Source organism: Falco rusticolus, chromosome 9 (genome assembly GCF_015220075.1).
Source record: "Falco rusticolus isolate bFalRus1 chromosome 9, bFalRus1.pri, whole genome shotgun sequence".
Taxonomy (NCBI): domain Eukaryota; kingdom Metazoa; phylum Chordata; class Aves; order Falconiformes; family Falconidae; genus Falco; species Falco rusticolus.
This window is the reverse complement of record NC_051195.1, coordinates 51622745-51645680: the sequence shown is the minus strand read 5'-3', so window position 1 is coordinate 51645680 and position 22936 is coordinate 51622745. Positions and strand designations below refer to the sequence as shown.

The 22936-nt window shown below is 53.1% G+C and overlaps 1 protein-coding gene across 8 annotated transcripts in view; it reads right to left on the bottom strand.

Annotated features, from left to right (window-relative positions):
* Positions 1-16075: 16075 nt before the first annotated feature.
* GAPVD1 (GTPase activating protein and VPS9 domains 1) overlaps positions 16076-22936 on the bottom strand; it is a 31707-nt gene continuing 24846 nt past the window's right edge. For all 8 annotated transcript variants that reach the window (XM_037399392.1, XM_037399391.1, XM_037399393.1 and 5 more), the window contains 4 exons: positions 22376-22589; positions 21713-21785; positions 20638-20835; positions 16076-19941 (listed from right to left, as the gene is read on the bottom strand). In XM_037399392.1, coding sequence (XP_037255289.1) covers positions 19801-19941; positions 20638-20835; positions 21713-21785; positions 22376-22589 — 626 coding nt within the window. In that variant the 3' untranslated portion in view covers positions 16076-19800. The remainder of the gene's footprint in view (positions 19942-20637; positions 20836-21712; positions 21786-22375; positions 22590-22936) is intronic.

The following is a 22936-nucleotide window of genomic DNA, read 5'->3' as shown; positions in this document are numbered from 1 at the left end:
TCCCATGGGAGCAAGTCAAGCCAAAGGCTCCTCTGGGTTTAGGTTGGCAGGAGCCAGGTGCATCCCCGGGGGCTTTTGCAACCGCCCCTCAGGCTGCACCCACCCTGCACCGGGACGAGCAGGCAAAAACCATCGCACAGCCCTGGGTGCAGCCCTGAGATTAATGGGGGGAGTTATTTATGGAGACATGTTTGTAATGGGCCCATGAATTTCATGGAAATGCGCTGCTGTGGTGGCGTGTGGTATTGGGTGCTGCTGCTGCTAAAATTAATGCCCCTTAAATCACATCCCAGTGCAGCCTCACCGGTGCAGCTCTGGGACAAGGACAGAGATGAGGACAGAGATGTGTGGGCACAATGGGCACAAAGGGCGGCAGGGCCAGCGGGAGGGTGCCCCGCACCCTGGCCGGGCGCTGCTCCTCGGCACGGCTGCAGTGCCTGCGGCAGGGGGGCCGGGGCCGGCACGGGCAGCTGAGGCGTCGGGAGGGCTGGCCCTGTGCACAGCCCTGTGCTGCCGCTGCCATGGCATGAAGGGTTAAGCACTGTCATGTTTTATTCTCCCCACACACCTCTGCTTAAATGCAAAAAAAAGAGAAGAAAAAAAAAGTCTCAACAGGGTGTTGTTCGCTCTCAAAACCCTAAGCATGATTTGTGAACTCTCACAGCCTTGGTAATCTCATCAGAGTAATGGGATTATATTTCAAATCACCATGGCCTGTTCATTACACATTTAAACTCCTTTGACAGAGGAAAAGTTAAATAAAATGTGTGCGTCAGCCCTGGTTGACTTTCCCAGTTCTCTTTCTTGATTAGACAAACAGATGCTGAGCTCCAAAATGAAAAAATAATGTGCTCATTTATTCATTTTTCTGACAAGTCACAATAGATTTTTAACTACAAATGAGCCCCCTCCCCAGGTGGGGGGCGCGGGGGCATCACGCATCATGCCGTAATGGGCCCCGCGCCGGCGGCTGGGGCTGAACCAGGGCACAAGTGGTCACTTCCATGGGCCGGGGTCACCAGGCCCCCTGGCCGAGGTGTCCCTCGAGGGGGTGACGGGCAGCACCTGCGTTCCTGCCGCGAGCGCAGCCACCAGCAGCAGCGTGGGCCTGGCTGAGGCAGCCCCACACGAAGAGCCCCGGCCATGGGCGCCCACTGAGGCTTCTGGCACCTCACGCCTGGCTCTGCTCACCCAGGGCACCCAAGAGGCGGTGCCCGGGCTGCCACAGCCACTACCTGCCATGGCACAGCCACGTTGAGCGCTTCCTGCCGCACGGTGCCCGCGCTGGGCTCCCGTCCCTCCTGCCCTGCACTGTTGCCTGCAAACCAACTCCTGCAGTAGCATCAGGCGTGTGGTGGAGGGAAGCAGCTGAGCTCAGCCCAAGCGCGGTGCCTGCCAGCAGCCAGCCGGTGCGGTGCCCCCACGCCCTGCCCGGGGCTCAGCCGCTGGAGCTCAGCCCTCTGCCCGGAGCGGCTGACGAAGCAGACGGGGAGGCGTCGAGGCTGCCAGCGGGCTGGGCTGTGCTCCCCGCTGAAGAGGAGGGCTTCACGTCGGGGAGCGCTGGGGCTCTATTAGGGAGCTGAAATGCCAGATAATTAGAAATACACCAGCAAACACCATTATTGTCAGGAGAATGCAACGGCATACAGTAATGAAGCAATTATTAATGAGCAACTGCAAGGCTGTCATTAATTTAAGCTTTTCAGGATCACAGACTAAGGCAAGTTAAATGTTAAACCAGAGCTGGGGATGGGCAGCGCGGGGCTTTCCCCCGCCACGGGGTGGGCAGAGCGGGGCCATCTCGCCACCCCCCCAGGGGAGACATGCCACACACCCGCGGTGCCCTCCCCTGCCCCGTGCCCTGCAACCACCCCATCACGGGTCCCCCTTCACTGCGCATCAGCGTCGGCCCCTTTGGGCAGCCCGGGCAATGGCTCTGCAGGGGACGGGGACAGGGATGGGGATGGGGCCCGGGTTGGGGTGCCGCCCCATCCTGCAGCAGCGCAGGCGAGATGCCGGATGCGTTCGGGGACGGTGCAGCCAGCAGCCGCTCCGGCACCAGCGTGCAGCCCCGCGCTGCAATCTGTCACGGCGGCTGGGGCTCGCCGGCTCTGCAATATGTACCTCATGTCTGGGCTGTCATCGGACATAATTCCTCCCTGCTGGCATATTGCTGATTTGTGCATAAGTGATGCATGCAATCCACCTGAGCTAGGAGTCAGGGGTTTCTTGATCTGGGGCTGTCAGGGCAGAGTGTTTTAGTGCCTCCTGCGATTAGCTGGAATTGACAGGCCCTGAGAGCGGGGAATTGCACAACAGGGGAATTAACAGCCAGGGACTGAAGTGGAGTGTGGCACTCGTTTAATCTGCAATTTATCAGTTTACGTGGCTTCTTGTCGCGGGCGGAAGATTACACTCCAAAAAAGAAGGCTCCCTTTTTTTTTAATTTCATCTGACAGGGAGAGGGAAGAGCAATATTCAGAGGCTGACACGTCTGCTGGCTCCCACTGGGTTGCCGGTCCGTGCCGTGCTGTGCTGAGCCAACTGCAGCCTCCTGGTGGGTGCCGGCACAGCGGTGAGATCAGCCCCAACAGCCCTGACACAGGGGCACGGCTGCAGGGCACGCAGCCCCCAGGCCCCCGCCCTGGCTTCAGCTGCTGAGTTTTGCCCCTAAGACTGGCCAGATCTCGCAGCAAGGGCACCACAGTGACACGGCCTCGCAGCCCCTCCCAGGCATCACAGCCAGCCCACGCCGGGGTGATTTGAGCAGCCCCTTCCCAATGCTCCCTGCCCCAGTGCGTGCCCTCGCCTCTCCCCATCCCCATGGCACAGATGCTCCCATGTGCCGGCTGCACCTCTGGGTCCCCAGCCAGGCCAACAGCAGCGGTGCCATGTGGGACCCGGCACAGCAGTGGCTGCAGCAGAGCTACTCTGAGCTCAGCAGCTTCCCCATCTGCAAGTACTGGGGCAGACACAGCCAGATCCACGCCAGTCAACTGCCAGGCCGTTAGTCTGGCCATGCGGCAGCGGCTGCCGGCAGCACGGCTTCCAGCGGTGCTTCCTGACTGCTGCGTCCCCAGCCAAGGCCGAGCTGGATACCCGCTGCAAGCCCACGGCATGTCACCCGCAGGAGTGGCAGCCCTGGAGCAGGGGGCAGCGGGGACGGTGTCTGCAGGTTGGACCCCTCCAACAGGTGAGCAGAGGTCCCGTGTGGCAGGGCCGGACCGAGGATGCCCCTGCCTGAAGGCCAGTGCCAGCCCCGACAGTGGCTCCCTGAACCATGCAGGGGTGCCCGGGGGCTCTGCACCCTTCAGTACATGCGCACACGTGACTTTGGCACTGGCGGGGCATGCGGGAGCTGCATCTCAGGGCAAGGAAAGCGACAGCTGCGGCGGTGCCTCCCCCTGGCCCCCACCACACCGCACACTCCAATTTTGATAATATCATTAGAGGATGATAATGGTTTCCAGGAACACTGTAGCCTTTCTGCGAGGTGACAGCCTGTAAAGGCAGCATGACAGCTAATGTATTCTACAAGGGTACAATAATGTGACTCCGAGCACATTAAACTCCTTTAATGTGGGTGACATACACCTTCCTCTTAACATACATTATCGTCCTGGGGGCACACGCGGCATGCAGCAGCACGGAGCTGGAACCCCGGTGCCCGCAGCCCCTCACTCTGCCCTGCTCCTTGGTGCTCCTGGAGCCAGCGCTGGTGCTTGTGCTGGGGTGGGTGCTGGTGCTCATGCCGGTGCCGCTGCTGGCGCCAGTGCCCCACAGCCATCCTGTGCAAGCAGGAGCTCCTACGCCAGTCACACTCTTCCTTCCCTGGTGGAGGAGGTTAAACCGCGCGATGCAAATGCTCTCACTGTGTGTAGGTGATCTCCTTGGCCTTCCTTGGTGGCCTGCTCTGATACTGCAAACCTTTATCCAACCTTATGGTATCAAAGATTATTTATAATGAATTAAATATGTTTTTAGCAGCTTCTTTCCACACTTACAGCCACACTTTCACTGCCATTTCAACTTAATTAGGGAGGCCTTGCTAAAGAGATGGGAATAAATGCATCTATAGAAATATATCTATGTATAAATGAAGAAAGCAGCCACCACAGGTCAAACCAGTACTTTCAATTTATTGCCCTGGTACATTCATTTGTAAATAGCTTTGCCTTGCTGGTTTCTAAGTGCAAGGCTAATGTTGGAGTGCTTAAATTAATAGTGACGCACACCTTTCATTATTGCTATTAAATTAGGTGCTGGGCTTTGATGGATTCACTTGTTGCTGAACTAAAAGCCTTATAGATGTGGGTGTGCGTATCCATTTGGTTTTACAGCAAATTTAGGTCTTAATGTCAAGCCAGACAGAGCTGAGCGAGTTCCTCCTCAGCACACTCTAATTAGCAGGACGGGCACCTCCCGCGGCTCCAGCCCCACTCCCCCAGGAGCGCTGGCGCAGGCTCACTGCCGCAGCGGCGCAGAGGCACGTGGCAGAGAGGAGCCCGGCTGGGGTACGCGCTGCCATGGGAGTTCTGCGCCCCAGCAGCATGTTTGGGCTATGTCTCAAGCATGGCACCCCTCAAGGGAGGGGGAGCCGGGATCCCCTGGTAGCCTACCTGGCACTGAGGGGCTTGGTGGGTCTGTGCCTCCACCTCCCACCAGCATCAGCCCCATGCTGCTGTGGCATCCCACCTTCCCACGCCCAGAGTGTCTCAGGGAGAGATGCGCCGAGACACGCAAATACTGCCCCCCCCCCAAGTCCCTGCAGACACATGGTGTTATGACACGTAACATCAGCCCTGCCACCTCCTGACGTGTGATGTGACTGACATGTGCCATCATGACACAGCCCCTGTGACACTGGGCACAGCGCTGGGGGATCTTGCACCAGGGTGTTCACGGGGAGTCCCACTGCCCTGTGCTGGTGGGGGCTGTGGGTGCCCCATGACCCCCCATCCTGCTGCTCTCGCTGCTCCATTTTTTCTGATGAATGCTGTGATTTTTGCCAGCAGCACAGTGAACCTACTGTCCAGGGAAAGAGAAGCTCGGCTCCGGGCAGGGGAGGGGAGGGAAAGCCGGGGGCAGTTCGGGCAGGCGATGCGCAGGAGCCTGGAGGGAGCGATGGCCGAGTGCTGGGGATGAGCGCAGGCAGTTGGCAGCCCCCTGCCAGGCTGTGCCGATGGAAACACATCGTGTGCTGGGGACAGGGACCCCTGCAGTCCTGGGGACCCAGCTCAGGGGTGGCAGGACAGGGCCATGGCTGGGCTGCGGAATGGGGCTGTGGGATGGACGCAGGCCAGAGCAGCAGGCCAGGGAGGTAGGATGGACACAGGACAGGGCAGCAGGATGAGGCACAGGCTGGGGTGGCGGGATGGGGACATGACCGGGCTGTCGGCCAGGGCAGCAGGGTGCACACACACAGGCGGGCAGTGGGACGGGGCAGCGGGATGGGCAGTGGGATGCACACACACAGGCTGGACAGCAGGGTGCACGCACACAGGCGGGCGGTGGGATGGGGCAGCGGGGTGCACGCACACAGGCGGGCGGTGGGATGCACATACAGGCGTGTGGTGTGCGGGTGCAGGCTTGCAGGCCAGGGTGCGGGCTGAGCGCCTTTGTTCTGCAGCGCAGTTCCCACTCTTAGCGTGCCATCTTGAGGCCCTCCGGCGCCGCACAGTCTGCGCGCCCGCCACCGCCACCGCCACCACAGCCCGGTCCCTGTCCCCCTGGCTGGGGACCCCCGCCGCTCGCAGGGCAGCACCCTGCACCCCGCCAGGCCGTGGGCTGGCTCTGCTCTGGCCCCGCAGCGCAGCAGCGTTTGGGCTGTGGTGAGCTTGTCTGGTTTGGGCAGCCAGCCCCCAGCCCCAGCCCGGCACAGCACAGGTGGGATGCAGCCCACGCTCCCCCACGGCCCAGCTCACCTGCTGGTGCTGCCGGAGACCCTTGGTGGGCAACGGGGGCCACCACTGCCGCATCTTCAGAAGCCTCCAGCTGCTCGGCCCAGGGAGGGGAGGTGGACACAGCTCCCCACACACCGAGACCCACCGGGCCGGCTGGCACAGGGAGTTGGTCAGGTTATGGGGTTTTGTCCCAGAGAAATGGGTCGGGGTACTACTTTGGGGTGAAGTTTCTCACTTCTGGAGCAAGAAGTCCACAGACACCTGCCGTGCTGGCCCAGGCAGCGGCTGCAAGCTCCCTGCAGCACCCGCCGGGGCACATTCTGCCCTGTGCCGTGGCAGGGAAAGGCAGCCCAGCACCTGGGTGCCTGTGGGTGCGTGCACCAGGGCGGTGCCGCAGCACAGGCTGGGCATGAACGCCACAGGGACAAACAAGAAATATTTCTGTGGTAATTCATTCACAAATGATAAAATTTCTCTGTATTATAAAATATAAGCCCTTGGGTTCCTGAGAGCTAAAGTACAGTCACGCCATGTTTCCATGTGAATTTCATTTGAGAATTTCATGTCAGTTTAACAACAGAGACATGTTCAGTGTTCTCAAATGCTCGACTGTTTTAAAAGATTAGTCTGTATGTGTTGGATAAAAAGGTCCCACTGGGGCAGCTGTGGGGGACAGCAGCCAGGGGCCGATAGCCCCCAGTGGCCAGGAGTCCAGGGACACGGGGACCAGCTACTGTGGGCACCACATGTGCCCATCCTGCCTTCTCTCCTCTCCATGTCCACGCCATCAGTGACCTGCGCGCTCATGGCGTGACAGTTCTGAGCACTTGGGTTTAATAATAACTCTCCCCCTAGTACCAACTCCATGATTCCTGTTGAATTAGGTTTAAAAAAGTTCTGCAGATCCCTATGCAGATGACATCCCTTCTGGAAGGCGCCTCTTCCCCAGCCCTGTGCACCAGCCACGCCATGTGGAAAAAGCAAGCCATCTTCTCAGGGAACGGGGCCATGTGCATCCCAGTTTGGTGCCTCTCATTGCTTTGTTGCTGGGTGGGGGGGATCAAACTCATCCCCGCACTAAACTCTGCAATAAAAAATAAACAAATGAAATGACAAGGCAGTGAGCCGCGGCTTCCCCACGATAGGACATCCCCCCCACCAAGGAACAGAGTGATCAGCTGTGAAAGGGAAGATCTGATAAAAACCTAATCCAATTACTTGCCAATGTTTGTTCTTTTCTTAATGGGACTTCAGGGCTGGGTTTTCTTTCTTCTGAAGAATTTTCTGCCTTTCCTCTGCTCTGGGTGATAAAATGACCCAGTTGTGAGAGGAGCAGGCATGGTGGCCAGGACGGAGCAGAGGACTAGCTACGGCACCCCTGCCTGCAGCTGCCGAGGGGCTGAGACCCCCTGGCCAGGGCAGACAGCCTGGCTGCAGGCAGTGCTGCCAGACAGGGCAGAGCATCTTCCAGCCATGGGCTCTCCAAGCAGCTGGCATTGTCAACCAGGTCACTGTCTAGCCTGAGGGACCGACATCCTCATGTCCAGAGCTGGGGCAGAGACATCTGTTCATTGCAGCTTCCCTATGGACAATGGGGTGCCCAAAGCACCCTGCGGGGGAGGGGGAAGGGGATGCAGCCAAAATAAGGGGTCGGGAGCCCTCAAGCTCCAGGGAGTGGGACCAATGCTGGCACAGGCAGCTGCCAGCAGCACGATTATGGCATCACCCAGCTGGCTGAGGCTCTGCACCCACTCTTGCTGTCAGGCAAAGTGCAGGTTATTATTATTTTTATTTGCTCATGTTCTCTGAGCACAAATTCCCACAGTGTACTGCCTGCTGGTGTGATGGCGTGTGCCATCCCACCCAGCTTTTGACAGCTGCTCTCACACCAGGGACAGGAGCAGGCTGGGTGAGCAGGCACTTCCAGCAGCAGAGGAGGTATGGGCAAGGTATAGCAGGAGGAGCAGGCAGCGTGCTCCCCGCTGCGGGGCTGTGCTGGTTTCCACTGCCCCACCAGTGCCCGTGCGCTGTGATTGCCTCCAGCTGTGCCAGGAGATGCTCCTCCGTGCCCATGCAATGGCCACAGCCACAGCCCTCTGCTCAGGTGTCCCGCTGCCAGCCGTGCCCCATGGGCTGTGGGCAGGTCCCTGCCTGACTCTCCCCATGCCTGTGTGGCCACACGGGGACATGTGTGTGGAGCCAGTGGCAGTGACAGGTCCTGCTGGTGCTCCATGCCCCAGCCGGGACCTCTCTGCTGGCAGTAGTGCTTAGGCGCGGGCAGTGCCAGACACACAAACTCCCCTTCCACGTTGCTCTTTGGCATTTTAGAGATAATAAATTGCTAATCAGCAGCCACCACCCCCCTTAGTGTCCTCTGCAGCAACGCTCCAATAATTAATTATAAACTACAATACTGATCAGCTTGCGTGTCCTCTGTCTGCACTGACAATCATTAACCATAATATGAAATTTATAATGTTGAGATGTGGAACCTGGTGAGATGAACTGCTCTGCTTTTTAATCAGTTTTATGGGATGATATAATGCATTGATCGACAAAGACAAGATACAGTGCGTGTTCCTGTGTCTATAGCTGTGCAACCTTATTAATTTAGATTTACAAAGAGTTGCTTGATCTGGAGGGGAGAGAGCTGCCAAAGCTGCCTCGCACAGGACGGGCCGGTGCCGGAGCCTGCAAGGGCGGCAGCTGGGGCATCTCTCTGGGCAGGGGGGGCTTCCCAGGGTTGCTGCAGTCTGGGCTCCCTGGCCCCGGGCAGGGCTTCTCAAAGCCCAGCCGCAGCGGCACAGGGTAGTCCCCAGCGTTGGGCAAACTGTGTCCAAGCACCCATCCAGAGAGGTGCCGGCTGGACACCGGTGGGTTTGTCTCAGTCTGATGAGCGGTGGGTACTGGTCCCAGCGACATGGCACTGGGCAGCATGTGCCTGCCTGCACGTATGTGCCTGTGCCTGGCCCTGCCCAAGCCCTCCCTCCTTCCCCCGAAAAGCATCTGTGACTGGGGCATCGCCTTCCCAACCAGTACGGCCCGGTGGCGGCCGGACAGCTGGTAACCATATTGGTGCGTCTTGGGCTGTCATATCGCATTTGCACGCCTGCTCTTGCTCTGCATCCGGGGAGGCTGGGACGGTGGTTTTCAGGTCAGAGGCTGCATCCAGCACAGGAGGAAAATTCCCATTTTCCCACCAAGACTTTGACTGTGAAGTGGCCGGGACTTGGCTCCTCTTCCTCCCGGCAGCAGCTCCGCACCGCAGCCACCCCGGCACCCCGGCCGTTCCTTGGCGCACCCAGCCCTGAGCCAGGGCTCACCCCTCCAGCCAGCGCACGTCCTGAGGCAGCGGCGAGGAAGCTGAAATGGCTGCAGCTGCGAGGGAGTGGGGCTCGGCTCTAGTTAGTGCCAGGTAGCATGGCTTTGTAGGAAGTAGGGCTTGTAAAAAGTTTGGTTTCATTCTTCTAATTTAAAAGTTTAACTCATAAAAGTAACTGAGAAGCTGTGGTACACTTAGGCTTCTGTTAGGCATTTGATTTAATAGTACATGACGTTTTGATTAAAAAATTAGCTCTATATAATATCAATAGAGCACACATTAAAAGGATTAAGAATTGGCTGACTGACAGGTCTCAAAAAGTAGTTGTCAATGGGGAAATCATCATCGGATGATGATGTTCAACATTTTCATCCACGATCTGAAAGTAGATATGAAACCTGTGCTGGTAAGATTTGGGATGACAAGGATTAGCGGGGAGGTGGGAACACTGACAAGGGGGAGCTGCAGGTGCTGCAAGGGACTGAGATGATGCCCCACACAAATGGTCTCCTGACCTTGCTGCTGCAGGGAGCCACGGGCAGCCAAGCCCTGCGAGGGATGGGTGAATGCGGGGCACCGGAGGTCACCCTGCTCTTGGCCCCCCCGAGCAGCGCACAAATCCTGCTCCTTCGGCCAGCTGGGGGTGCAGAGCAGGTGTGCAGGGATCCAGAGGGCACCACCCCCAAGGCCCCCTGCACGGGGAAGCTGTGCCAGTGCAGGAATTACTAACGCGAGGAGGGTGGACGGGGTGGAGCGTTGGCCCAGGGAATGACCGGTGAAGGTTTGGTACTGGGGATGTGATGAGAAGCTGAAGGACGGGAGCGTTTCCAGCTGAGCACCCAGCCGGGGGCATCGTGCTACCCCGAGTGCCAGCATGGGGGCAATGGGCACCGACCTGGGGCGCTGCCTTAGGCATGCGGGTCAGCCTTGATCGAGCCCCAGCTGCTTGTGCCATGGCGGGCAGTGCATCCCTGGAGTCCCACTGGGATGCAGCAGCAATGATGGGAGGTCGGGGCTCTGTCACCCCCCCGTGGCCCTCGCTCACCCTCCATGAGCCATCGCTGGTGTTGCTGCAAAGGTTCGTGCACAAGGTGTGGGCCCTCATGAGGCACAATACATCACGCCTGACACCTCCCGAAATAGCCACCACCACCGCCAGCCCCCGGTGGCCCCAGCCGCCACCTCAGCTGGAGGTTTGGGTGCTGCATTTATTAGGGTGATGTAGGAAAATCTGCAGCTAACCTGCAGCTCCTCTTCGCATCAGCCCTGCACTGGGAAGAGCAGCAGCCACCTCTGCTGGAGCTGCGGGCAGGAGGGCTTGCGGCACCGTGGCAGCGGCGGCCTGTGGGCACTGGCAGCTGCCCTGGCAGTGAGAGCAAGGCTGGCACCCACGGGACGGGCACGGCACGGCCAGGTGTCACTGAGGGCCCCTCGCACGTTTCTGCGCATCACCTGAGTGTGTGCAAAGAGGACATAGCTGAGCTTTCAGGGAGGTGCAGGGGACAGCACACACTGGCACAGCGCCCTGCATGTGCGTGCCATGCCAACACAGCCCCAGCTGCCCAGGCGTCTGCCTCGGGAGGAGCCATGGGGACAGTCAACCTAAACTGCTTGGGATGCAGCTCTGGGGCCAGAGGGGCAGCAGTGCCGTGCATGCCACTGGCTGTTCCCCAGCATGGGGCAGGGCACTGTGGCTGTCCTTCCTCTGCCGCCTTGCGCAGACACGGGTTTTTGCAAGGCAAACCTTTATTAGTGCAGGGAGTGCGCCTAACTCACATTAATTCCCAGTTGTGAATCCTTTCAATTAGCGACTGCAGGCCCTCAGCCTGCTGGATGTGTTCATTAGTGACATGGCCTGGCTGCTCGGTGACAAGCCAGATGACAAACCTGTCGGAGGGAGGCGCAAGGTTTTGGCTGTGGCACAGCGCTTGCATTAGCCCTGGAAAGGGGGCAGGAAGGTGAGGTGCCTTGCAGTGGAGCAGGGACACGCTCACACCATGGGGTGCGTGGACCCCCCCTGGACCCAGGGGGATGGTGGAGCCCCAGCACCCATGTCCCCAGCAAGAGCAGTCAGGTGCCTGTGACAGTGCACGCTGGTGGAGAAGCTTCTCCTGTCCTGGGCTCAGCACATCCATCAGCGGGAGAGGCATTTGCAGAGCCCCTGGGGCTGCCACAAGTGCTGAGTCCTCTAAATCCCGCTGAGCAGATGGCCCTGAGCCACCTTCAGAGCCACCTGGTGAGCAGAAGGACATGTCCTGTCCTTAGCCATGGGCCGGGGGAGCAAAACCACGGGGGCCTTCGGTGCTTCTGTAGGGCAGCAGCCCAGGGCACCCACCTGCCCAAGGGACACGTTCCGGCACGGCCGCAGCGCTGCCTGGGCTGAGCCCGCGGGCGGAGGGTTTCCCAGGGGCATCGCTGCCCTCTCGGCTGCCCACAGGAGCCAGCGTGGCTCGGTGAGCTCCCGGCTCCGAGCGCCCGCGGCAGCCTGCTAAAAGCACTGCGTTTCCACAGGGCTCGACTGGCCCAATAAAAGATTATCAGCTAAATAAAACAAGAAGTGAGTGATGCCACTATGCCCTGTTGGATTGAAATTGTGAGAGCAAAGTGGTTTTCTCGGGGAGATTTATTTCCTCTGCCGGCTGCAGGCAGCCAGCCCAGCGGAGAGAATGAGCCTCTCGCTCCGAGGCCACTGCTCCCTCCTGTAGTCACCACTTGGCTTTTATTTCATTTTTGAGGGAACCAGAACAATAAAGGAAATACAGATATTCGCCCACTGCAAAGCACAGGAGCGTGTGTACACGTGATCACCAGTACATGAGCCACGTGCTCCAGCCCAGCTCTCCCAACCACAGTGGCAGCGCTCAGCCCACGCCTTCACCCCAAAATCCCACCCGTAACCCACAGCCGGAGCCAGGAGAGCAATCCCACGCCAGGGCAGATGGCTCCTGCCCCCGCCTGGACCTGGCATCGGCCGTGACAGCCGAGACAGTGCTGGCACCCACCCCCTCTGCCTGCCTGCCAAGACCAGCGCCAGTGTAAGACAGTGCCACGGCAGGACACCGGCTGGGGGCTCTGCCCGAAAACCTGGCTGGGGAAGGGGCAGGCAGCAGGTACCGAGGGCAGCAGAACCAACTGACCTGGATGCGCAGACGGTGCTGTCTGGGCTGCAGCAGAACCAGCCACTGTCGTATCTGCTGGCCCTGGGCCACTGAACCAAGCAGCAGCTCAGCGAGCGCTTCACTTCGCTCTGGACTGGCACTCACCGGCAGCCGCCCAGCAGCAGACACACGGCCAACGTCTCCTCCATCCCAAGCTCAGCTTGCCGCCACTCAGTGCTGAGCACCCACAGAGGCTGGGCACTGGCTGAGGGTGAGTCCCTGGAGCTTCACAGTCCTTGGGTGAAGCCACAGCCTCTGCCATGGGTGACCGCTGGTGGTGGGGGACAGATCCCAGGGGCTCTGCCGTGCCGCAGCCCACAGGGAGCTGTGGTGACACCAAACGCAGTGCCCGAGGTTATCAAATCCCCACTGCTCAGGGCGATCCTCCTCTCCTGCAGGCAGCACGGCAGGAAGGACCCTGACACCACTCACCATCCTCTCTCCTGCTGTGAGCTGCAGTTTCAGGTACCACCCCCCTGCAGCAACCGGGCACCAGTACCTGCTCCCGCCAGCCCCGCTCGCTGGGAAGCATGCCATTAGATCCCCGGTAACTGTAAATATTGCAAGTGCTCGAGTCAGCAGTCTTGCTGAATTTTGCTTTCAACATCTGCAGCCCAATAAATCTTTGTCTCCTTCAGGTGAACTGTGCTCTCGGCTCGGGCTCCAATTTACATCCCTCAGCACCATCACAGCGGCGGTGGCAGCCCCAGCGGGGTCCCACCACCAGCCCTGGTGGGTGCCCGGTGGGGCCGTGGCTGCAGGGAGAGCAGGGGGCCCATGGGCAGCCCCGACCCTGCCAGCGAGTGGCTGCACCGCGATGGGCCCCGCAGCCACCGCCACCATTTGCTTTGTGCCAAAACCCTTCTACTCACCAGACCTTCACTGGGCTGGTTTTTTTTTAATTGTTTTCAAAACAGATTTCATGTGGTCCCAAAATGAGACCATGATTGTAAATTAAAGTGTAATTAGCCTTTACGCTTTTATATTCATTAACTCTTCTCTGTTAATGATGCAGAGGCTGGAGCACAAACCCAGCATTATGAAACCACATCCAGGAAATAAAATAGTGATTTAGATAATGGCCAGAATGTATTGCTACTTACACATAATTAAACAAATGCTCAATTTACACTTGGAAACATGAATGAATGTTGATTAACCCCAGCCCAACGACTCTGCTGGCGGTGTGGTTAAGTGGCTGCGCTGCCGGCGGGGCTGGCGGCAGTGGGCAGCGGCAGGCAGGGCAGGGCACCCACTGCCCGCAACGCACCTGCCCAGCCCAGGTGCTGCCCACAGCCGCGCGGCATGGCTGCCCCTGCCCAGACCCACTGCCATGGCCACCGCGGCGGCTCCGGCTCCTTGCCCACAGCTGCAACATCCCCATGGCTGCAGGGACTGGTGTCACTGCCATGGGGGCCATATCCAGCTCCTGGCAGAGCCACGCGGCCGGCGCAGGTGCTGCACTGATGCCAGCAGGGCCCGAAGTGGCGTCACCTTCACTCCTGGCCAAGCAGCACCGTGTGCCGGAGGGGTGCCCCGTGGGCTGTGCCATGGGGTCTGCCCACTGCTCCTGCACAAGCTTTGTCTCCATCCCCCTGCCCTACACCTCTGCCCTCCAAATGTGCCGGTCACTGTGGAGATGCCGCCTCTTCAGCGCAGGAGGAGCCTGGTGAAGTCCACTTGTGCAGGGCAGCACTGTTTTCTGCTGCAGATCTGGTGGCGAAGAGTCTGGGCAGGGGGGCAGGTGCCAACCCCCCGGCTCCCTGTGCCTGATGCCTGCGGTGCCAAGAGCCATGGCTCCCACAGTCCTCACCCTGGTTACTCCCTGTCCGGCGGGGTCAGGGGTGCCACCCACGATGGGCTCTGCTGCCTGGCCCTAAGCTGAGCCCAAGGAACAGAGCTGTTCACAGGGATGGCTCAGGCACCCCTGTAAGGAGCTGCTGGATCCAGAGCCCCATCTGGTGCCAAGCGGGACCCCCATGGTGTTTCCCAACGAGGTTGGCCATGGGCTCCCAGTCAGGGGCTCTCACCAGCAGCGTGCGACTGACATGGCCCCACAACGGTGTCTCCCCTCGCTGTGGTCACAGGGGAGCGGTGCAGAGGCAGAGCAACCCCTGGGGAACCCTGGGGTCTGGCAGGGCTGTTCCCCTACCCCGGCTCGGCTCCAGGCTCCCCGCTGCGCTCCACAGGGCAACAAAAGCAGGACACGGCGGCTGGCAGCATCTGCACTGCCCTCGCTCCCCACATCCATCCCTGCCCCGGCCCCGCACACCCCTCAGCCCTGCAGGACAGACAGGACGGCACTGGTGTGGCTGTGGAGACAGACCTCTGCTCGCAGGGTTCATGGATCGTTGACTCAACAGGCCATAATGGCTCCATCTATCGGGGTCAATACGGGTGCCTTTGACACATGATAGACAATAATTGCTCCTGCTTAGAGACTTTTTAGTTCATGGATCATTGACCTGATGGGCTGTAACAGCTTTGAAGGAGGCTGCACACCCCTGCGCTTAAAACGCCCTCAGGAGCAAGCGGCTGTGTAAAGCCACGGCTTGGGCATGAGGCCGCGCAAAACATGCTCTCTTGAAAAACACGCTCCCCAGCACAGGTTACCGAAGGCCCCGGCGCTCTGGAAGCCCTGCGGGTAGCACGGCCACGGAGGAGAGGCCGCAGCAGGAGGCGCAGGATTCTGGGAGGAAAGGCCAGCGTGCCCCGGCATCCCTCAAACGCCAGGGGATAGGACCAGGGTGCGCAAGGAGGGGGTCACCTCCCGAGGTCTGCAGGCTGGAGCAGGCTGGAGCTTCCCTCTCCGACGGCAACTTCCAGGTATATGATTTAATGAAAGGCACAATAAGAAGTGAAACAATTAGAATTTCTGCCTCATTATCATGGTAATCTTATCAGTCGGATAATGAGGTATTAATGGAGATTTAATGTGCCTCTCATAACAGAATCCCTTGGAGAAAACACATAAGGAAATTGCTGTAAATCCACTTAATGATGGAAAGGTCCCCAAACACCATATTCCAGAGGATGAAAAATGCTGGATGCAAATGAGAGAGAATCAAGGTCAATAACACTGTGGGGACCGTGCTCATGGCAGCACTGTGCCGCTGCCGCCCAGCCGCCCCGGTCCCGCCACCTCCCCAGCCTGCCCTGTTCAGGTGGGTGAAGCGGCCGGATTGGGGTGGATACACGGCAGCTGCCAAGATCCTACTGTGTCATAGGCAATGTGAATATTCCTTAAGAAATAAGATGACCCGAACAGAGTATTTTTGGACTTGACCACTCCCATCAAGGCACTGAACAGCACACAGCAGAGGAACAGACGGGGTCCTGGTGCCTGTCCCCAGGTGAGCCACCTCTCAGTGCTCTGGCAGCAGGTAGTTATTTTTTCCCCTCGAGCTATTAGGACAGCCAAGCTGCACGATTAAAAAGAAAAATAACTGGAAAGCTCTGTGCTAAGCAGCCAACTCAGCAGCACATCCTTTCCCATTACCTGGATCTTGTTCCTTTTTTGCCACTGTCCGCTCCCCACGAGCGGTCGGTGCACACGAGAAAGGAGGTCTGAGGTGCCACGCAGCAGTGCTGCCAAGCGGGAGCCCGCGCCAGCTTTGCGGCAAGTCGTTCACACTTGCAATGCCATCTCCAGCAAACCGCTGATTGCGTTGGAACAAGGCAGAAACATGAAATCCAGGCGTTAAACTGCTCTCCTTTTAATCAGTTTTTACAGAATAATACATTAATAATCACGTTAGAGACAAGATGGGGTTCCTGTATACAAGATTGTGCAAGCTCATTAATTTAGATTTATAAAGGCTTTACCAGTTTCAAAGAGGAGAGGCAGTACAAAGCTTTTAAATAGAGGTAAAGCACAATTAAAAGGTACAGAACACACACTACTAACTCAGCAGAGATTAATTCTCAAGTAATACAGGCTCAACCAAGTCACCAGCTGTTACCCAAACAGGGGTATCCTTCCCCCTCCTTCTCCACTGCTTCCTGCTGCTCCAGCTCTCCCGCCACGCTGCCAGCCAAAGGCTGCACGGTCCGTACTGCAGCACGGCCACACAGGTTACACCCATGCCAAACACACATGCTCCACTTGCCCGAAGCTTTGCTGTGGAACAGACCTGCCTCCTCCTGCTGCTCCTGCTCTAACCCCCTTCCTCCCCCACTACTCAGCTCTAACGTGGCAGTGGGTCCTCAAACTTCTGTGAGAATTTGGCTTAACAGAACATTTGACGTTTTCAAGCGATATGAACCAACACTGTGCTCACCAGAAACTCACCTATAGGAAACAGGATCACGTTCGTGGCTTTTTTTCCTGAAATTTATGGCAGTTACATTCAGCATTTGGTAGTATAAGGTCTTCAAAACAAAAACTTTTAAACTCAAATACTTAATAGGCCATACACATTCCAATTCTCCTTAAAGAGGGTTTAAAAAAGGTTTAAAGAGAAATTTCACTTAGGTTTAAGAGCAAAAAGAATCTCACAGGGATGAAAAAAACCAGCCCTTTCCTCTCCCTTATCTACCCAAAAAAGGAAAATACCACCTCTGAAATATTAATGGGCATAGCCATGCCATCGGTTAATTTGGCAGTTCCTCCAAACATGCCAACAACCAGCGCCAAAGTCAACAACCGAGCCTTAAGTCCGTGGCTGCAATCTGCTACTACTGACCTCTCCCCGCTCCCCTTTCCCCAAAACGTTCCATTCATCCTCCAGCAGCTGAAGTAATTTAACTAACAGAAAGCACCGAGTTTACAGCAACAGTGACACGGTTGGCTGGCACCTTTTGGCAGCAGTTCTGTTACTTTTGGTCCTTTATGCACTGTCTTTTCACCTTTACTACTGCACACCAAAACCTAACAACATCACTTCCTATACATGTAATTTATTGTTTTAAAACAAAATGTTACGGGACACCAGGGGAAAATAGTAAGAGGACATTATGGGAAGGGTTTTAATTCTTTGGAAAGCCTAATTCTCTAACTACACCTATCAAGACTATATAAAAGACTTTCAGAGTAGATTGAAAAAGAAGAAGCAAAGGACCAAAGGACCATCTTACTATGAAGACTCAGTTCATCTGGGGCTCATTGAAACACTTCCTGGTTTTAAAATAACTAACATTAAAAAAACCCCAAAACAACTCCAGTTCTTTTAAGTATTTTTCTACGCAGAAAAACAAAGTGATAACAACTGTGAAGGAAATGGTTCTTGCCCCTTCCATAAAGGAGAGGAAATCTGAAAGATCTGATGGTGCTGATCAAACCCTGCTTGCCGAGTTTGCAAACAGAAGCGATGTGCGGGCTAATCACCAACCCAAGTGTCTTTGTGCCTTCTTTAAGGATTGTACAAATACTCTCCTCGACTAAAACTCAAAACTGCAGGACTAAAAGAACTTTCACACATTGGTCTTAACATCTCAGATATTCAAGTAATAATTAAATATTACAGGACACTTCAATAAATTTATATTGCTTTTAGATATGATCTGGCCATATCTTCAAGGGCATATTTGTGCTTCGCTGCTGAGTGTTATTGGTCAGGGCTGTGCTTGCAATATTAAGTTACGTGTTCAGCACCAAAAACCCATCAAGGCTAAATAACTAGAATATTGCAATGCTACACAGACTGAGTTACCACAGTAAGGCAGATCAGAAGAATTCTGTTTCTAGAGTATTGCTCCTCCACACAAGCAAGTCTCTAATAGAGGAGAAAGACTATAAATAAAAGAAAAAAGATACCATCCCACCCTCTCACCTGTGATTAGTTATGCTATACTGAATTACATATTAGAGTCCTAGATAGTACGTTTCTTTAATTATGCCTTGACAAGTAGCACAGCCAAATCAAGCACTTGATACTTTACATAAATTGCTCTAATTTCAATTAACCAAATTATTTTCCCAAGCTCTAGCTGCTTACAGGTTTTAATCATCAAAATGCGCACGTATGCGTGCACACACAGAAAAAATAAATCGTATTTTGAAAAGAATGCAAGATTTTGTTGTCTTTACCACTCACAGACACCAAGTCTTAACAAATCCCTCTGTCAGAAGTGCAATGAACACTCTGGAAAGAGCAAGAAATAATACTGACATGAAAAAGTTAAATGCTCGCTGTCCTTTTTCACTGTAATTCTAGCTAAAAAAGAACAGCAAGTGCTTACATACAAATAACAACCACTGGCCATCACTCAGACCATTTCACTCATGAAAAATCCATGTGGTGGTGTGCATAAAAACTTCTTTAAATTGGTAACTGTCAGTTTAAGGGAAAGGTGGGGTGAGAAATCTATAAAACACCCTGAACTGATGTCATGATATGTTTCATAAAGAACAGTGTTGTATTTTAAAATATTTCATATGAACAGTAAAACTTGCACTGCTGCATAGCAGACAACACGAAGAACATTTAGTAAAAACATTCACTGAAACCCCGGCATATGTATTTAATGTCACTAATCAAAATATATATTACAGTCCAAGGTTCTGTAAGGATCTCTGTTTGGGGTTTGTACAGTATACACAATATATCAGAAAAAATATTACAGTAAGGTATTTTATTTCTCCTTTTTTATATTAGACTTCTCTATTGTAACTTACAGTCCCTCTCCTCTATATATCCAAACCTTTATAACACCCTAATGCCCTAGCCAAAAAGCGTTTAGCTATCTAATAAGCCCTGTCTATTATAAATTCCAGTTTTAGAAATTTCAGTAATCTTAATTACATTTTAATAAATAGTTCAGTTTGCCCTTTTTTAATCTTAGCTTTTCGAGGAAGTCCTTTCATTACCAAAACACAGTATGTCATAACCTGTTAAGAGGTCAGAGAGGCTTTTGCTTGTTTATGCAAAGGATGATGAGTCCAAAGATAATTGCAATGCATTAAATATAGTTATATAATATTTACAGTGTCCTCTCAGATTTTAAATTTAGGTGAAATATAACTGATAACTAATGTCAGCTACTACAGACTTTCAATGTGGCTGGTGTCTTATTAATAAAAGGTGTATTAAGCTAAAAAGTATACTAAGTGGTTGCCCTGATTCTTCTTGTTTCAGTTTCTATTAGAAATTAAATGAAGTGAATTATTCACGTGAGTAAGAACTCAGGAAAAGAGGTGGTGGAAAAAGCGTGAAGAATTTTCTGCATGTTTTGAGATTCCAAAATACCTGAAAACTGTGGTCCCTTTTGCAGTGCCAGTATCTATAGGGGAGAAAAACACAACCAAAAGAGAAGAGGAAAATCTGTTAAATTAATTTGATTAGTAAAGGTGTTTTAAAATACCTCAATTCTGTACAGTATTATACAAGAAAAGTCTCTTCTTCAGCTTTTGCAGCTGTTGTACATTCTTATATCCTCCTCTTCTACTAACAGTCTGCCCGTACACATGGTGGCCAAGTTACTTGCGATCGTCAATAGTTTTAATGAATTCAACTGCTGCCGTGAACTGCATCCACCAGTATGATTCTTCTCCAGATAAACAGTTGGCATAGAAACTACTAATGTACTGAACAGTGGACAGCAAGCAAGGTGGATTTGCCTGAGGGTTAAAGAAGAAAGAGATACTCACAGCTTGTTTGCAAAGCTAAATGTAAAACACTACGAGATACAGAACAGAAATACAATTCTATTTGTGCAGTGATCCTTGCACATTCGTAATACATGATTCTGTAACATATCTGCAGGGTAGCGATGGTTAATCCAGACAACCCCCATTTCAGACTCAGAAAGCATCAGACTTCATGATAGGAGCATTTTTCCAACAAGGAAAAACAACTTGTGGGCCAAGAGAAAGAAGGGTAAGACTGGCAGAGTCTATAGAAGTCATCAAGGATTTAAACACATGGAAAAGCCTATTGTTTTAGCATCTTATACGTGACAGACCTTTATCCAAACACTTATATGTCAAAAAAGGTCAGCCACATAAGTCAGTCCTAGTGTGGATCTTGGTCCTGAAAGAGGACAGCATTAAGCAGGCACAGATGATAGACACTGGTGGACATACCTCAAAAAAACCCACTCCATTACAACATCTGCACCCCAATTTCCTTGGTTCCAAATGCAAAGTTTCCTTGGATTCAAAACCATAACTGTGACCACATTTCTGATGTTTGTATTTAAACCAGCTGAACTAGATCTAGGTTTGAGTCTACACTCAGTTACTCAAACGCATTCTTTTTCTTCCTAAAATTTGCAAGAATTAGGTGGGGTTTGTGATCTTTCCAAAATAACTCACCTTTATGAGGACAAATACCAGAACAGGAACAAAATCATCTGCCCCAGGTACTGAATCTTCATTTGCCAGACTAAGCAGGTTCATGATGGTTGAACACATTCGCAGGATACACTGTACTTTATCTCGGGGGGTTTTATAAGCACTTATTGTGCGGATTTCAGACTGTGCAGATGGCCATGGTGCCTCCCGTAGATATACCTAGGAAAAAAAACAACATGCTGCCAGTTTTTGTTTGTCCAAACTACTGCTGTGCACCACAGAGGATCTGAAGTACAAGAGACCTGCAGGCAGGAGCAAAGCTCCAGAGAAATGGGAAGCTTTAAGCCAAGATGGTTACATTACACTCACAACGATGGTGGCTTCCTGCTGTGTTATAATAAAAAACTACAAGGAGCCAGTACTCTAAGCGCAACTAACTGACATAATTAGTCTGTACTTCTTTGCGACTTCTCCAGTACATCATTTCAAATAAAGGTAGAGCTGTATGTCTCAGTCTTCCATATCAGCAGCTTTATGAACACTCACTGTTTTGAATCACAGAGTTCAAGAGCTGAATTGAGAACTAGGAAAGCTGCTAACATCCAGCCTCTGACAGACTTCTTAAGCCTGCCAACCTGCTTTTAGTTATCTTAGTAACCATGAGAAAAGTGAAAGCACTGGGCAAATTCACGGATCTGCAAGGTTCCATTAATTCTGGCTAGTTCAGAAAGTTAACTTGACAGCTGTAAACCACAGCTATGGCACATGAATCACATTAGAAACATACAGAATTCAAACATTGCCTTTTGAAGCAAATTATCAGGATGTTACTGCATCTTAGTGCAGCGTAGCATTAGTTCTTAAATTTTACTATCAGGACAAAGGTGGTAAAATCAGAAAAAAATTAGTTTGGAAGGATCAGTCAGTGGAAAATACAAAAGCATGGGTATAGCATGTTTTTCCTGCAGGATATTTCACCTGTCACAGATAGAAAAGCAATGGTTCTAAGTGTAAAACAAAACCAACCCTCTCCCCATCCCAAACACAATCTAAACCACGTGCCCCGACACACAAAAGAAAGTGAAGGAGAAGTTACCTCCGGTATCTGAAGTGCTTTGTGGTTTGCAGTCACTACTTTAGATAACCTCTGTATGTGTTCATGCAGGACCCTGAAAACAAACACAAAAAATAAAAGTGAAAAGTAAGCAGCAGCCAGCCAGTAGTCTCCTGGGTATCACACTAGTTATAAGTTGGATACTGCAAGAGAGATGTTCAGGAATGCAGATAGTCATGATGGTCCTACAGCTAACGGACTCTAGGTCAGTAGGAGATGCAGAGCATATTGTCATGCGATCAAATACAACCACACAGCCAGCAGAGCAGTCAAACAGCGTATGTTCTAAAACACAAAAACCCAAAACTCCAAATGCATGGAAAACACTGTACCAAAACAGAATATGAAAGGAGTCCTGAGGTAGATTTTGATTATTCTCTCAACATACAGACTTTCAGATCTGAAAGTCTATAGCCCAAGCTGTTAGACTTACAATTTTATTCTACTCTGGCAGTTTGTTCCAAACACAAACTTTTGCACATGATGCTAAAGCACTTCCTTGTTCTTTCACAAAACATTCTAAATGAAAACACGAGTTCATATGGCGTGGCTGACTTAGTCAAGTCTGTCACATGAAGACTGCACAGCCTCCATCTGCACCAACTGCAAAAGAGAAACTAAGTGCTTGAAATTACATTGACTTACTGGTCACGCAAAATATCTCCATCCTGATTAGGATAGAACGCAAGTTTGAAAATACGATTCATCACACTGCGTTCTATAGCTAATTGTGCATCCTGAAGTTGTTCTTCACTGGCATTCTGCCATATAGCATCCTGAGCCATAGCCCCATATAGGAACTGAAGAAAATCCTCAACTTGGGCTGTTTTATCATCTGCCGCTGTGAGTTTCTGGAAATCTGTTAAAAAGAGAGAGAACATTCAGTTAAGTAAAAAACATTATTTCTATTAAATGTTCCTGGAGAGAGAAGCCCAGAATCCACTTCAGATGTCTTGCCAGGCAGCACTGAGGCTGTTTTGCCCATGCCCCAGTAAGGGAAATATGAGCAGGAACACTTGAAGTAAATGGAGGAATTAAAGGAAAAGCACATAGAACACATTTAGCAAAGCATATGGTCAAAATACTCTACTTGATTCGGTGTTAATCACCTACTCTGCAGTACCAGTTCTCATACCTTCTTCCCAGCCACCGACAGAGGTAACACCCAGAACATCACTAGAAGAGTTGCTGGTAAGAACCAGCACA